At 38.4% G+C, this 12,610-nt stretch overlaps 1 protein-coding gene and 1 long non-coding RNA gene across 3 annotated transcripts; one reads left to right on the plus strand and one right to left on the minus strand.

Moving 5' to 3' along the window:
* Positions 1–657: 657 nt before the first annotated feature.
* LOC131956866 (tumor necrosis factor ligand superfamily member 10-like) lies at positions 658–5,438 on the minus strand. Its single transcript, XM_059321478.1, has 6 exons — positions 5,352–5,438; positions 5,163–5,199; positions 2,856–2,933; positions 2,321–2,520; positions 1,379–1,490; positions 658–774 (listed from the first exon to the last, which is right to left on the minus strand). The coding sequence occupies exons 1-6, from the start codon at positions 5,433–5,435 to the stop codon at positions 659–661; spliced, it is 627 nt and encodes a 208-aa protein (XP_059177461.1). The 5' UTR covers positions 5,436–5,438; the 3' UTR covers position 658.
* Positions 5,439–8,942: 3,504 nt separating this feature from the next.
* Positions 8,943–12,328, plus strand: LOC131956855 (uncharacterized). 2 transcript variants are annotated; one of them, XR_009389004.1, is made up of 4 exons: positions 8,943–9,115; positions 10,145–10,209; positions 10,946–11,066; positions 12,191–12,328. It is a non-coding gene; the product is annotated as an uncharacterized LOC131956855 (long non-coding RNA). The 2 variants fall into 2 exon arrangements; XR_009389005.1 differs by lacking the exon at positions 8,943–9,115 and having other exon boundaries at positions 10,108–10,209.
* Positions 12,329–12,610: the final 282 nt, after the last annotated feature.

Genomic DNA, 12,610 nt, shown 5'->3' on the forward strand with positions numbered 1-12,610 from the left:
CGCCCCCCCCCTCCCCCTCATCACACACCGTCACAAAATTACGAACCCCATTCCCCCCTACGAGTGTGACGTCATTTATGGACGACCCCTAACATAAAAAAAATCATATTGGGCTCATATGTAAGGACTCAACGACAATAAACTGTGACATCAAATGCCCACAACACATGTTCATCATTACAAACCCACCATCACAAAATTAACCATCATTGTCACGCAATAATAGCCCACCATCACAAGCCCACCATCACAAGCCTATCATAAAAAAAAACCATCATCTTAATCCCACATCACAAGCCCATTATCATTAACACCATCAAAGTCCACAACACAAGCTCACCATTACAAACACACCATCACAAATTAACCATCATTAGCACACCAACATAGCCAACCATTATAAGCCCACCATCATAGCCCACCATCACAAGCCCACATCACTACCTCACGATGAGCCTACCATCACAAGGTCACAATCACAAGGTCGCAATCACATGGCCACAATCACAAGCCCACAATCACAAACCCACAATCACAAGCCCACAATCACAAATCCACAATCACGAGCCCACAATCACAAGCCCACAATCACACGCCCACAATCACACGCCCACAATCACCAGCCCACAATCACAAGCCCACAATCACAAGCCCACAATCACAAGCCCACCATCACAAGCCCAAAAAAACTTGAATGCTCATCAAACTCCGTCACACCTTCACCGGATACCTCCACGAAGACCCGGTCTCCGGTTGTGAGCTGAAACACTCCGGCTGAAATTTTAAAAGAAAAGACACTTGATAGATCGTACTTGTCTACCTTTAAATAATAGTCTACCTTTAGATAATACCTTTAAACTGTGGATTTTTGTTCCGCTAAAGTAAGTGTATGTAACTGTAACACAATATCTTCAAACTGTGACTTTTTGACACACTAAAGTAAAAGTGTATGTAACTGTACACAATACATTACAACTGTGTCTTTTGTCCCACTAAAGTAAAAGTGTATGTAACTGTACACAATACCTTCAAACTGTGTCTTTTGTCCCACTAATGTAAAAGTGTATGTAACTGTACACAATACCTTCAAACTATGACTTTTTGTCCCACTAAAGTAATGTAACTGTACACAATACCTTCAAACTGTGAATTTTTAACCAGCTAACAGTAAAAGTGTATGTAACTGTACACAATACCTTCAAACTGTGAGTTTTTAACCAGCCAACTGTAAAAGTGTATGTAACTGTACCCAAATGTACACAATACCTTCAAATTGTGAGTTTTTAACCAGCTAACAGTAAAAGTGTATGTAACTGTACACAATACCTTCAAACTATGACTTTTTGTCCCACTAAAGTAATGTAACTGTACACAATACCTTCAAACTGTGAATTTTTTTCCCGCATACAGTTGTTACAGCAGGTATGAAATAATCTTAAAACAGGTTTTGTTTTACCATGTCTTGACAACACCATTCGCGCTTCCCAAACCTACATGAACAGAAGTATTTGATTTATTTAAGCAACTAATTATCTGTTTAGAACAAACGGTAAATAATTCAGATGCTAGCCCAAATTATAAAGCACACTAACCTTCTGGTGTAGCCCGAAGATTTGAGTTCGGATCCCGGCCTCCGGTCAGAGTTTCTTCCATGCATCTCTTCAGACCCCCCCCCCCCCCCCCGAAAAAAGTCTACCGCCCCCCCCCCCCCCCGAACGAGATGGATTTTATATAGTAAACATACACTTTTACTAGTGTCCGCCCCCCCCCCCCCCGAAAAAATGTTGACCGCTTCTCCCCCCCTCCCCCCCCCCCCGAAAATTTCAAGTGCTCCCCCCCCCCCCCCCGGAGAAAAAAGTATGGAAGAAACACTGCCTCCGGTATCTAAGGCCCTGAGCATAGTGCAGACCACGCTATGCATGTGAATGCCGAGGGCAGTGAAACAGATGAACTCTACTTCTTCTGACTCGTAGTCTCTGGGACACGAACGGGCAAAGATGCTGATGAACCGTTGGAATAGCCTGCTTGATATGGGCTAGTTATAAGCTCTAAACATAACATACTGTTAGATGTGCGTACTTAATACGGTCCAGCCCTGTACATAAAGCACACTGATCTGCTGTTGGGTTTGCGTACATTTTTTGGTCTAGCTGTAACCCAGTACATTAAGTACACTAACCTTTTGGTAGATTTGCATGCGTAATGTGGTCTAGCTGTTACCCGATACATAAAGTACACTGACCTGCAATTGAGTTTGCGTACATAGTGTAGTCCACTGTAGTCTAGCTATTAAATTAACCAGTACATAAAGTACACTGACCTGCTGTTTAAAAGACCGACAAGGTTTCGCACTGTCCGGCTTAAAGTAGATGCTGCAGTAGATGACGTAGAGGCCTGACGTCAGTATGGTCACCTGACCAGAGATGACGTCGACGTTTGTTTGGTGAGTAACCAATGAGTTGGTTGCATTTGCACGTGAGATGTTCACCACCACAAACCCATTAAACTTGAGCCTCTCTCCTGTAGCGGGTGAATTGAGTCAAGTACACACGGGGAATCGTGAAGATAAGTAGACGTACTTTAGGTTAAAGAAAATCAAATTCATGTTGTTCGCACTACTGTACTTCCAACCGCTGGCTTATATCCAAACCCAAAATTAACACTGGTATTGAACACAACTCCTTATACTTATTTCACTTGGCTAACCTTGAACCTAATTACAACTATAATCATAGTTTTAATAACAATAATCCAAAACCTAACTGAAAACATTACAAAGTCCGTATCAACAATCTTATATAAATCAGTGATACACTGGTGAACACTTTGATACGATAATCAAAACGTTGACTAACCTGTGTCGTCTGACTTTGGCGGGATTAAAAACAGGTGAGCAGACGGTGAAGCCATTGTGACGTTTGTAGTATCAAACACTGGACAATTTAATAGAAAAAAAGTCATTAATTGTTTAAGGTTAATATTATTTGAAAATCACTATTCATCCAAGAAATTTAGTTTGAGAAATAGATTAAAATAAATAACCCAGATCTCCAGAAACATGCTAAGTTAAGTAGGACATACAAACGGAATTATTTATTAATTTTATTTAATTGAGTTATTTTGTATTATCACTTCGCATTTAATTATAAGAAATATGTTTCACCCATAAGTTAGAATGCACATTGATAATAACCCTCAACATTTGTATATTTCTTTTAGTTTTTAATGTAGTGTTGTTGGCATCAGTGGCGTAGCGAGGTCGGGTGTCACCCGGTGCGGCACTTAATGGTGTCACCCCCCAGAGGCGCAACGACCCTTCCCGGGGACAAACTTTCAATTTTCGATTTACAACCCCCCCCCCGCACCCTCAAACTTTTGATTTGCACCCCCCCCCCCCCCTCAAACTTTCGATTTGCACCCCCCACCTCTTAAAAGGCTATTTAACACTCTAATGAATCACTCTATTAAGTGGAATTATCATTTTTCTCTATCTATTTTGCTATTTTTTGCCTTGATGTCACCCCCCTAAATGGTGTCACCCGGTGCGGTCCGCACCCCCCGCACCCCCCTCGCTACGCCCCTGGTTGGCATACCCAAAAGGATCGTGGCCAAACTTCACAGCTTACAACTCAGATGAAACGATCACGTCCCAGCATGACCCATTTTTTCCCACGTTTTCTTTAACTTGCTTTCTCTGTGTCTTTGTTTGTTTGTTTGTCTTTCCAATCAAATCTTGCGATCGAAATTTCTGGCACTTCCCAGTTAGCTAGCGCGCTGAAATTTTCAGGGAAGCTTTCTTTTGGATGACCATTGAATATTCAATTGTTATTATTACTAAATTGATCAATGAAAACATTTTATTGAGCATTTTAGACCGCTATATAATCTATATATATAATTCTCCTCTGCTAGCCATTAGAAAAAAAACCAGCGACGCGTACCTCGCGCGCAGTGAAGCGAACGATCACATGTCGCCACAGGCTTAGGGGCAGAGAATTTAGCTTGAACCGAGTTTAAACTTACAGGAGGTAGGCCAGTTTGGGGGAGACGATATGGTCGAGTGGTTGGGCACACGATTGCTATCCCACTCGACACGGGTTCAAATCTATGTGTTCTAGGCAGTAACGTATTCAAACAACGTGTTTTTTACGAGTTGTCTTTTTACGAGTTGTCTTTTTACGAGTTGTCTTTTTACGAGTTGTCTTTTTACGAGTTGTCTTCGTTTACCCCAAAAAAAGTGAAAAGATAAAATCGATAGCAAGATTTTAATGCAAACAAACAGACAAAGACTAAAAAGTAGAAAATAATAATCATTAAAAAAAGTTTTAAAAAACCCACGTTTTCTGATTGAACTAAAAAGTAGAAAATAAATGCTATAGGCCCTACATCACAATAATGCAAGCGATCACTCTACTATAAGCGAGCAAAAACGTGGGGCGCCGTGATTTTCTTACAGTTTCTAATACTGTTGACTCTCTACAAGCTCCCTAATAAAAGTCAATAGTATTATCTAATCAATAGTAATATAACTTTTACTTCGGCGCCCCACGTTTTTGATCGCTTATAGTAGAGTGATCGCTTGCATTATTGTGATGTAGGGCCTATAGCATTTATTTTCTACTTTTTAGTTCAATCAGAAAACGTGGGTTTTTTAAAACTTTTTTTAATGATTATTATTTGTTGTAGCGTCAATTTTTTTGTCATGGGTTCTAGTGGGTACCAGTGGGTACCAGTGGGTACCAGTGGGTGTCAGGGGCGTCACTAGGTCTAGGGACACCCCGTGCGGTTACTAAGGGCGTCACACCCGCAGACGAAATATACATTTATATTTTGAGGAATTTGGTGTCACCCGCATCCCGAATACTGTTACCATTTGCTTTATGTAACTGCAATAATCTATTGAAACGCAGAATTTCTACTTCAACTTCGCTGTCTTGTCACCCATTTGTTTACTGTCACCCGGTACTGTCCGCGCCCCCTCCTCCCCCCCCCCCCCCCGTAAAATAAATTAGTAATAATCGTATCTGGACGCCGTGCTATCAAACTACCGCAACAGGTGCTCTAACCAAATATGGACCCACCCCTTCTGTCAAGTCTTTAAAGAATACGAATTTGTCTTTTTTAAAAAAAATATTTTTAAATATTTAAAAAAAATTTCTTACACTGAAATTCAACAGAACTCGCATTTATCTGTTTCGGCTGTTGAGTAAAGAAATATTTGTAAAGATAGGTTTATATAGTAGAAATAGAGTAATATATTAACGTATATCCTTTCAACCAGATAGAGGTTAACGTATATCCTTTCAAACTATCCTTCCAACCAGATGGAGGCTTGGAATCAAAGGTCATACCTTTGAGCTTTCTGTTGAGTTATTCATGAGCCAGACGACCACGACAGCAGCTAGACAGGCCAAGCTTGTCGCTACAGACAGCATCGACCCGACTAGGATTAAACAGGAGCTGTTGGTAAACACAAAATACTTTCCATTAATTTGGTACTACGGCGGCTGAGAATAATGCTGACAACATTATGCTCTTGTAAGCCGAGGTCATTGAAACAGATGAGCTCTACTGCATCTGCCCCATGTGTCTTGGGCACAAACAGGAAAAAGATGATGATGAATTTGGCACTAAACTACATATAGGTAAATGTTATGCAACGCTTTCGGCGGTGTAGAAAACAGTTTCTTCCAGGCATCTCTTCGGGGGGGGGGGGGGGGGGGGGGGGGGGAAGGGGGCGTAGAAAGTCAACCCCCCCCCCCCCCCGAACGAGATAGATTTTATATAGTAAACATACACTTTTACTAGTGTCGTCCCCCCCCCCCCCCCCCGAAAAATGACGACCGCCCCCCCCCCCCCCCTTTAAAATATCAAGTGCCCCCTCGGAGAAAAAAGTCTGGAAGAAACACTGGTAGAAACTGAACTATATTGGAAGTTAGTCGACAGTTTACCATCACAAAAACTTTAAGGAGTATGAACAGAATATCTTCTGGCTTTATGGACTACCTGTCATGTTGAGGATCACCTGGCAGAAATCTTGCAAACAGCGTTAATAAATCTACTGAAGTAAGGCGTTAAACAATTGTTTTTATTCATTTCATGTCTTAAGCTGGTCATAGATTAACACAAACGTTATCAAACAGATGTCTGAGACGAATATTCCAGATTTGTCTAGCCATCTCAGTGCTAAAGAGTAAATCAGGAGGTGATGACTAGGTCCCTAACAACGTCAATCGCCTACCAGCATCACGAGGCAGGATCTAAAATGGAAGCACCAAGGCACAGTGAAAACAAGCTGCCCTAAGGCTACTAAACTTCAAGAATTTAAGAATTTAGGCAGATACTATTAATCTGGATTACACGAGAGACAAGCTGTTTTAAGGCTACTAAACTTCAAGAATTGAGGCAGATACCATTAATCTGGATTACACAAGAGACAAGCTGTCCTAAGGGTACTAAGCTTCAAGAATTTAGGCAGATACCATTAATCTGGATTACACGAGAGACAAGCTGTTTTAAGGCTACTAAACTTCAAGAATTGAGGCAGATACCATTAATCTGGATTACACAAGAGACAAGCTGTCCTAAGGGTACTAAGCTTCAAGAATTTAGGCAGATACCATTAATCTGGATTACACGAGAGACAAGCTGTTTTAAGGCTACTAAACTTCAAGAATTGAGGCAGATACCATTAATCTGGATTACACAAGAGACAAGCTGTCCTAAGGGTACTAAGCTTCAAGAATTTAGGCAGATACCATTAATCTGGATTACACGAGAGACAAGCTGTCCTAAGGCTACTAAGCTTCAAGAATTTAGACAGATACCATTAATCTGGATTACACAAGAGACAAGCTGTCCTAAGGCTACTAAGCTTCAAGAATTTAGGCAGATACCATTAATCTGGATTACACGAGAGACAAGCTGTCCTAGGGCTACTAAGCTTCAAGAATTTAGACAGATACCATTAATCTGGATTACACGAGAGACAAGCTGTCCTAAGGCTACTAAGCTTCAAGAATTTAGACAGATACCATTAATCTGGATTACACGAGAGACAAGCTGTCCTAAGGCTACTAAGCTTCAAGAATTTAGGCAGATACCATTAATCTGGATTACACGAGAGACAAGCTGTCCTAAGGCTACTAAGCTTCAAGAATTTAGGCAGATACCATTAATCTGAATTGCATGAGACACCAATAGAAAGAATGGCCAAAGGCAGACAAACTTTGAGAATTGTTGCTTGTGAATGGGTGTATAACAGGAGGGACTGGGGAATATGATAGTAATGCTGCAAGTGTATAAAATGCGCAATGTCTAGCGGTGTCCGGGCTAATATTTCATCCTAACACACACAACACTCTCAAGTTTCCTGTCCTCAACACAGCTGATTACAGCAGCGTTTAACATTCCAATACTGTATCCAGTATACGCATTGTTGTTTTGGATAAATAATCATAATCTTTTCCCGTTCGTGTCTAAGACACATGGGGGTAGATGAAATACAGCTCCTCTATTTCAATGACCTCGGCATTAGTGTGGACGACACTAAGCCAACTCCTTTGTTTTCCTAACGTTAGTCAGGTACTCATTAGAGCTGGGTAGACTCTGGGACGTTCTAGAGTTTCGAACCCGAGACTTTCAGGTTAGCTGTTGTAAGATCTACCATCTTACCCCGCCGATCCTTAATAAAGATAAATATTAATGGTTCTTCATTATCATCTACACCAAAGCTTTACATCTTAATTAAAAAGTGTTTAATTATTTAACCATAATTGATCACGAGTTAAATTACCAGCAGTTTTCTTGACATTTTTTTTCTTCTGTTTTCTTCTGCTTACACACTGGATTGTGATTACTAGAAGAAAGAGGAGCATGATAAAAATTCTTTTATTTTAAATTTACATTTTACGATTTTTATATCTTTTTTAAATCAAGATTTAAAATATAAGAAAGATAACACACATTTTTAATCGACATAATTATTTATTGTTAATATTTCGGTTATTTCTCTTTGAAAGCGATCAAACGAATAAATTTCTACAAATAGTTAAATTGTCAATTACTAGAAAACTAGAAACATATATTAGGTAACTTAATTTTTTTTTTTATGCTGTCATAAATAGTTATGTACACACCATATCTAAGTTATCGAAACAGAAATGTAAATATAACGACGCTTATTTTTTTACATTAATAAAATCACCTTCTTTGTGAATATTTATGTTTTATTTATCACGCATTTATCACGCGAGCTCTAGTATACTTTTTACATTATCAAAGAAAGTAAAAAGAAGAAGGAGAAAAAACAAACAAAGCTATAGATATAGCTTCCGTTCATTGAGTAGGGCCTACTTATTTAAAAATATTACAACTGAATAACATTTAAAAAGCTGTTGCCTGTCAAGCCAACAACTAAATGTTCAATAACAAGTTAGTTTTAATTAACAACAAAATTATCTTACCTGAGGTAACATTTCAATTATTTACCACGAGTTACATTTAGATATCTGTATTTCACGGGTAGTAAGTTCAACAATTGAGAAGGCTATATCCAAACAGAGCACCGAAACTCAAGGGGAGTCCATCGATACCAAGGGAGCTAACCGAAACTGTAAGCTTGTACGTTCGAGGATTAGTGCATATTATATCTCACTACACAAAACTAGGTCAGACAAATATTGTAAAAAACATAGTGAGAATATACCTAAGATTTAAAATGTTGAAAGTATGCTTCGAATATCTGTAAACTAGCACACGGGTGACTCATTTGAATAGTTTTGTCTCCGTGTATATTTCAAATCAATTGTTTCAGCTTTTGAACTTTGTCCTACTTTTCTCAAGGACGGATTAGTTTCCTGTTTGTGTTTGAAACTATTTTGGTCCCCCCCCCCCCCTCCTTCCCTGAAGTATTTCTTGTGTTATGTGTCTATCGAGACACAGACTACGGATAGAACGAAACTAGGGTCTCTAGATTAATTCTCTAGTACAGTACACCGCTTTCAGTCATACCTGTGCTTTTCTACAAAACTTAGCCTATCAACAAATGGCTAGTGTCAAGCTCTATTGTTCCAGTGACTCGGATACTAAACTTATATAGTATAACTTGTGAAAGGTACAGTAAATAAAAAGTCACATGCAAGTAAATTTTCATTCATTAATTATTTTTAATTACTAATGAACTTGTCAAATTGATACTTTAATTAAATTAATATTTAAATTAAAATATATTCAAAAAATAATATAATTATTTGCTTTATGAACACCCATACTGGGTTGATTGTTTCGGTTGCCTCTTTCGCAGTGGCGTAGGCAGGGGGAGTTAGGGGGGGGGGGGTCCAGAACCCCCCCCCCCCCCATAGACCCCCTCGGTATATATATATATATATAAAGTATGGGGGGGGGGTGCAAATCGAAAGCTTGAGGGGGGTGCAAATCGAAAGTTTGTTCCCGGGGTAAAAAATTGGAACCCCCCCCCCCTTGAGACAATCCTGGCTACGCCACTGCTCTTTCGTAAGGGTATTACATGACATTTGTATGGACATTAAGTAGATTTGACAATGTTATTACTAGAATAAATTATGTACACACGTATCTTGACATAGATCTTCTTCTTTTAAATTTGCTAATGGATTTTTTTTTATTGAAAATTGGACTGTAATAAGAGTGTTCCTGTTTCGAAATGTTTCTAAAATCTTTGAACTAAAATCCAGAATAAACGTTTTCAATAGATAATGAATTTCAACATATGCTGATAATTATATTGCTAATGTCCCTCGCTGTTATATAAAAGGTAAGTTTGCGCGGCGGACAGTTTTTCTTCCAGACTTTTTTCTCCGGGGGGGGGGCACTTTATATTTTCGTGGGGGGGGGGGCTGTCAACATTTTCCGGGGGGCGGGGGAGGGGGACACTGGTAAAAATATGGGAGGGAGTAGACTTTATAGGGGGGGGGGTGTCTCTGCCCCCCCCCCCCCCCCGCCCGAAGAGAGGCCTGGAAGAAACTCTGGCGGCGGAGGGTTTGGGGTCGTAAAAGAGTGGTTAGGCTACACTAACTATGATATTAGTCACACGACGAATATTTCTTGAAAATGTATTTCAGACATGTTAAATACGGTGACGATTTCACACGTTTTTGATCAACAGAATTTGCCTTAAGATCTCGTTTAATGAAGGTACATTAATATAGATAAGATGTGCAGGCGTTACTGGTAAGTATTTTTTTTTTTTAAAGAAAAAATGGGGAGGGAGGCGTGGCATAGCGGTAGAGCGCTAGACTACTATCCAGAGAGTCATAAGGGAAAGTAAAGTTCGTATACGAACTTGAGACCTTCGGGTTAGCAACCTAGCGCTTTACTGCGTAGGCCATGCGTCCCAAAACCCTATTATATATTCAGGTACGAAAAACTTTGCATATTTTTACATGTCCATTAACTGTTCAACCCTCCTATATATTCAGACTAAAAACATTGTATATTTTTACATGACCATTAACTGTTCAACCCTCCAATATATTTAGACTAAAAATCTTGTATATTTTTACATGTTTATTAACTGGTCAACCCTCCTATATCCCAAGCCACAAAACCTGGTATATTTGTACATGTTTATTAACAGTGCAACCCCCCCTGTATTCTCAGGTACAAAACCTTGTATATTTTTACATGTTTATTTACTGCTCAACCTCATGTATATTCAGACTAAAAACCTTGTTTGTTTAATTATTTACAAGTTCATTAAAACTGTTCAACCCTCCTATACCCCAGGCACAAAACCTTGTATATTAGTGGCCTGTTTATTTACTGTTCAACCCTCCTATACCCCAGGCACAAAACCTTGTATATAGTGGGCCTGTTTATCAACTAGTCAACCCTCCTATATCCCAGGCACAAAACCTTGTATATTTTTTACATGTTTATTAACTGGTCAACCCTCTTATTTTCCCAGGCACAAAACCTTGTATATAGTGGCCTGTTTATCAACCACCATCAGCGTGCTGATGTTTGTTGTGTTTGGTCTGTTCGTGTCCTCAAACCACACATTTCTCATGGCTTGGCTCAAACCCAAGGTAGGCCTACTCACGTTCTTGTTTTAGCATCTGAAAATGTGTGAGACTTTTCAAAAACATTGTGGCCTTTTTATCAGAGGAATCATTTAAGCTCTGTATAAAATATCTTTTTTTTAAAACGTTTCTTCGTCAGAATGTATCAATATAATGTAATATATTCCTTTTGTCAAATATATTTCTCCATCCTGAATTTCAGTTGTATACACAGTTTTATTTCCTCTAACTCACCAAAATGTTAACGTTATAGAATAAGCACACTTTTAACGTTATAGAATAACTGCAATTTTAACCTTTATAGACTCACCTCAAAATTTAACCTTATATACTCACCTAAATTTTAACTTTATAGACTCACCAAATTTTAACGTTATAAAATAACCACAATTTTAACGTTAGAGAATAACCACAATTAAAAAGTTATAGAATAACCACAATTTTAACGTTATAGAATAACCACAATTTTAACGTAATAGACTCACATCAATTTTAACTTTATAGACTCACCAAAATTTTAACCTTTTAGACTCACCAAAATTTTAACCTTTTAGACTCACCTCATTTTAACCTTATATACTCACCTCAATTTTAACTTTATAGACTCACCAAAATTTTAACGTTATAAAATAACCACAATTTTAACGTTAGAGAATAACCACAATTTTAAAGTTATATTAGAATAACCACAATTTTAACGTTATAGAATAAACACAATTTTTACGTTATAGAATAACCACAATTTTAAGGTTATTTAATAACCACAATTTTAACGTTATAGACTCACCTCAATTTTAACTTTATAGACTCACCAAAATTTTAACCTTTTTAGACTCACCAAAATTTCAACCATATAGACTCACCAAAGTTTTACCTTATAGACTCACCAAAATTTTAACATATAGACTCACCAACATTTTAACCATAAATACTCAACAAAATTTTAACCTTATAGAATCACCAAAATTTTAACCTTATAGGACTCACCAAATTATTAACCTTATAGACTCACCAAATTTTTAACCTTATAGACTCACCAAAATTTTAACCTTATAGACTCACCAAAATTTTAATCTCATAGACTCACCAAAATGTTAACCTTATAGACTCACCAAATGTTGACCTTATAGACTCACCAAGACCCCTATCATGTCTGTGTGCCGGTGTGAGCTTCTAGCAGACAGACATCAGACAGAACTAGTGGCTAACTTAACCAGGGAATCTAAAGACGGACTGGAACTCTGTTGTGCCAGAGACTGGACACAGCTCTCCCAGCTGTTGTCCCTGGTAAGCTGATTTGTCGCGGTATTACATTATATACATATCATAAATACTATATTATGTCAGTGGCGTAGCCAGGTCGAGTGTCACCCGGTGCGGCACCTGATGGTGTCACCCCCCCCTGTAAGAATATATATATATATATATATATATATATATTATATAATATATATATATATATATATATATATATAAAACTCTCCCCACCCCCCTCCTCGTCACCCCTACGGTGATTGCTTTAACTGTGCTTAGATAATTCTAACGATTTT

This window comes from Physella acuta, unplaced genomic scaffold (genome assembly GCF_028476545.2).
Source record: "Physella acuta isolate Inbredline_101_S28 unplaced genomic scaffold, ASM2847654v3 ptg001180l, whole genome shotgun sequence".
Lineage (NCBI taxonomy): Eukaryota > Metazoa > Mollusca > Gastropoda > Physidae > Physella > Physella acuta.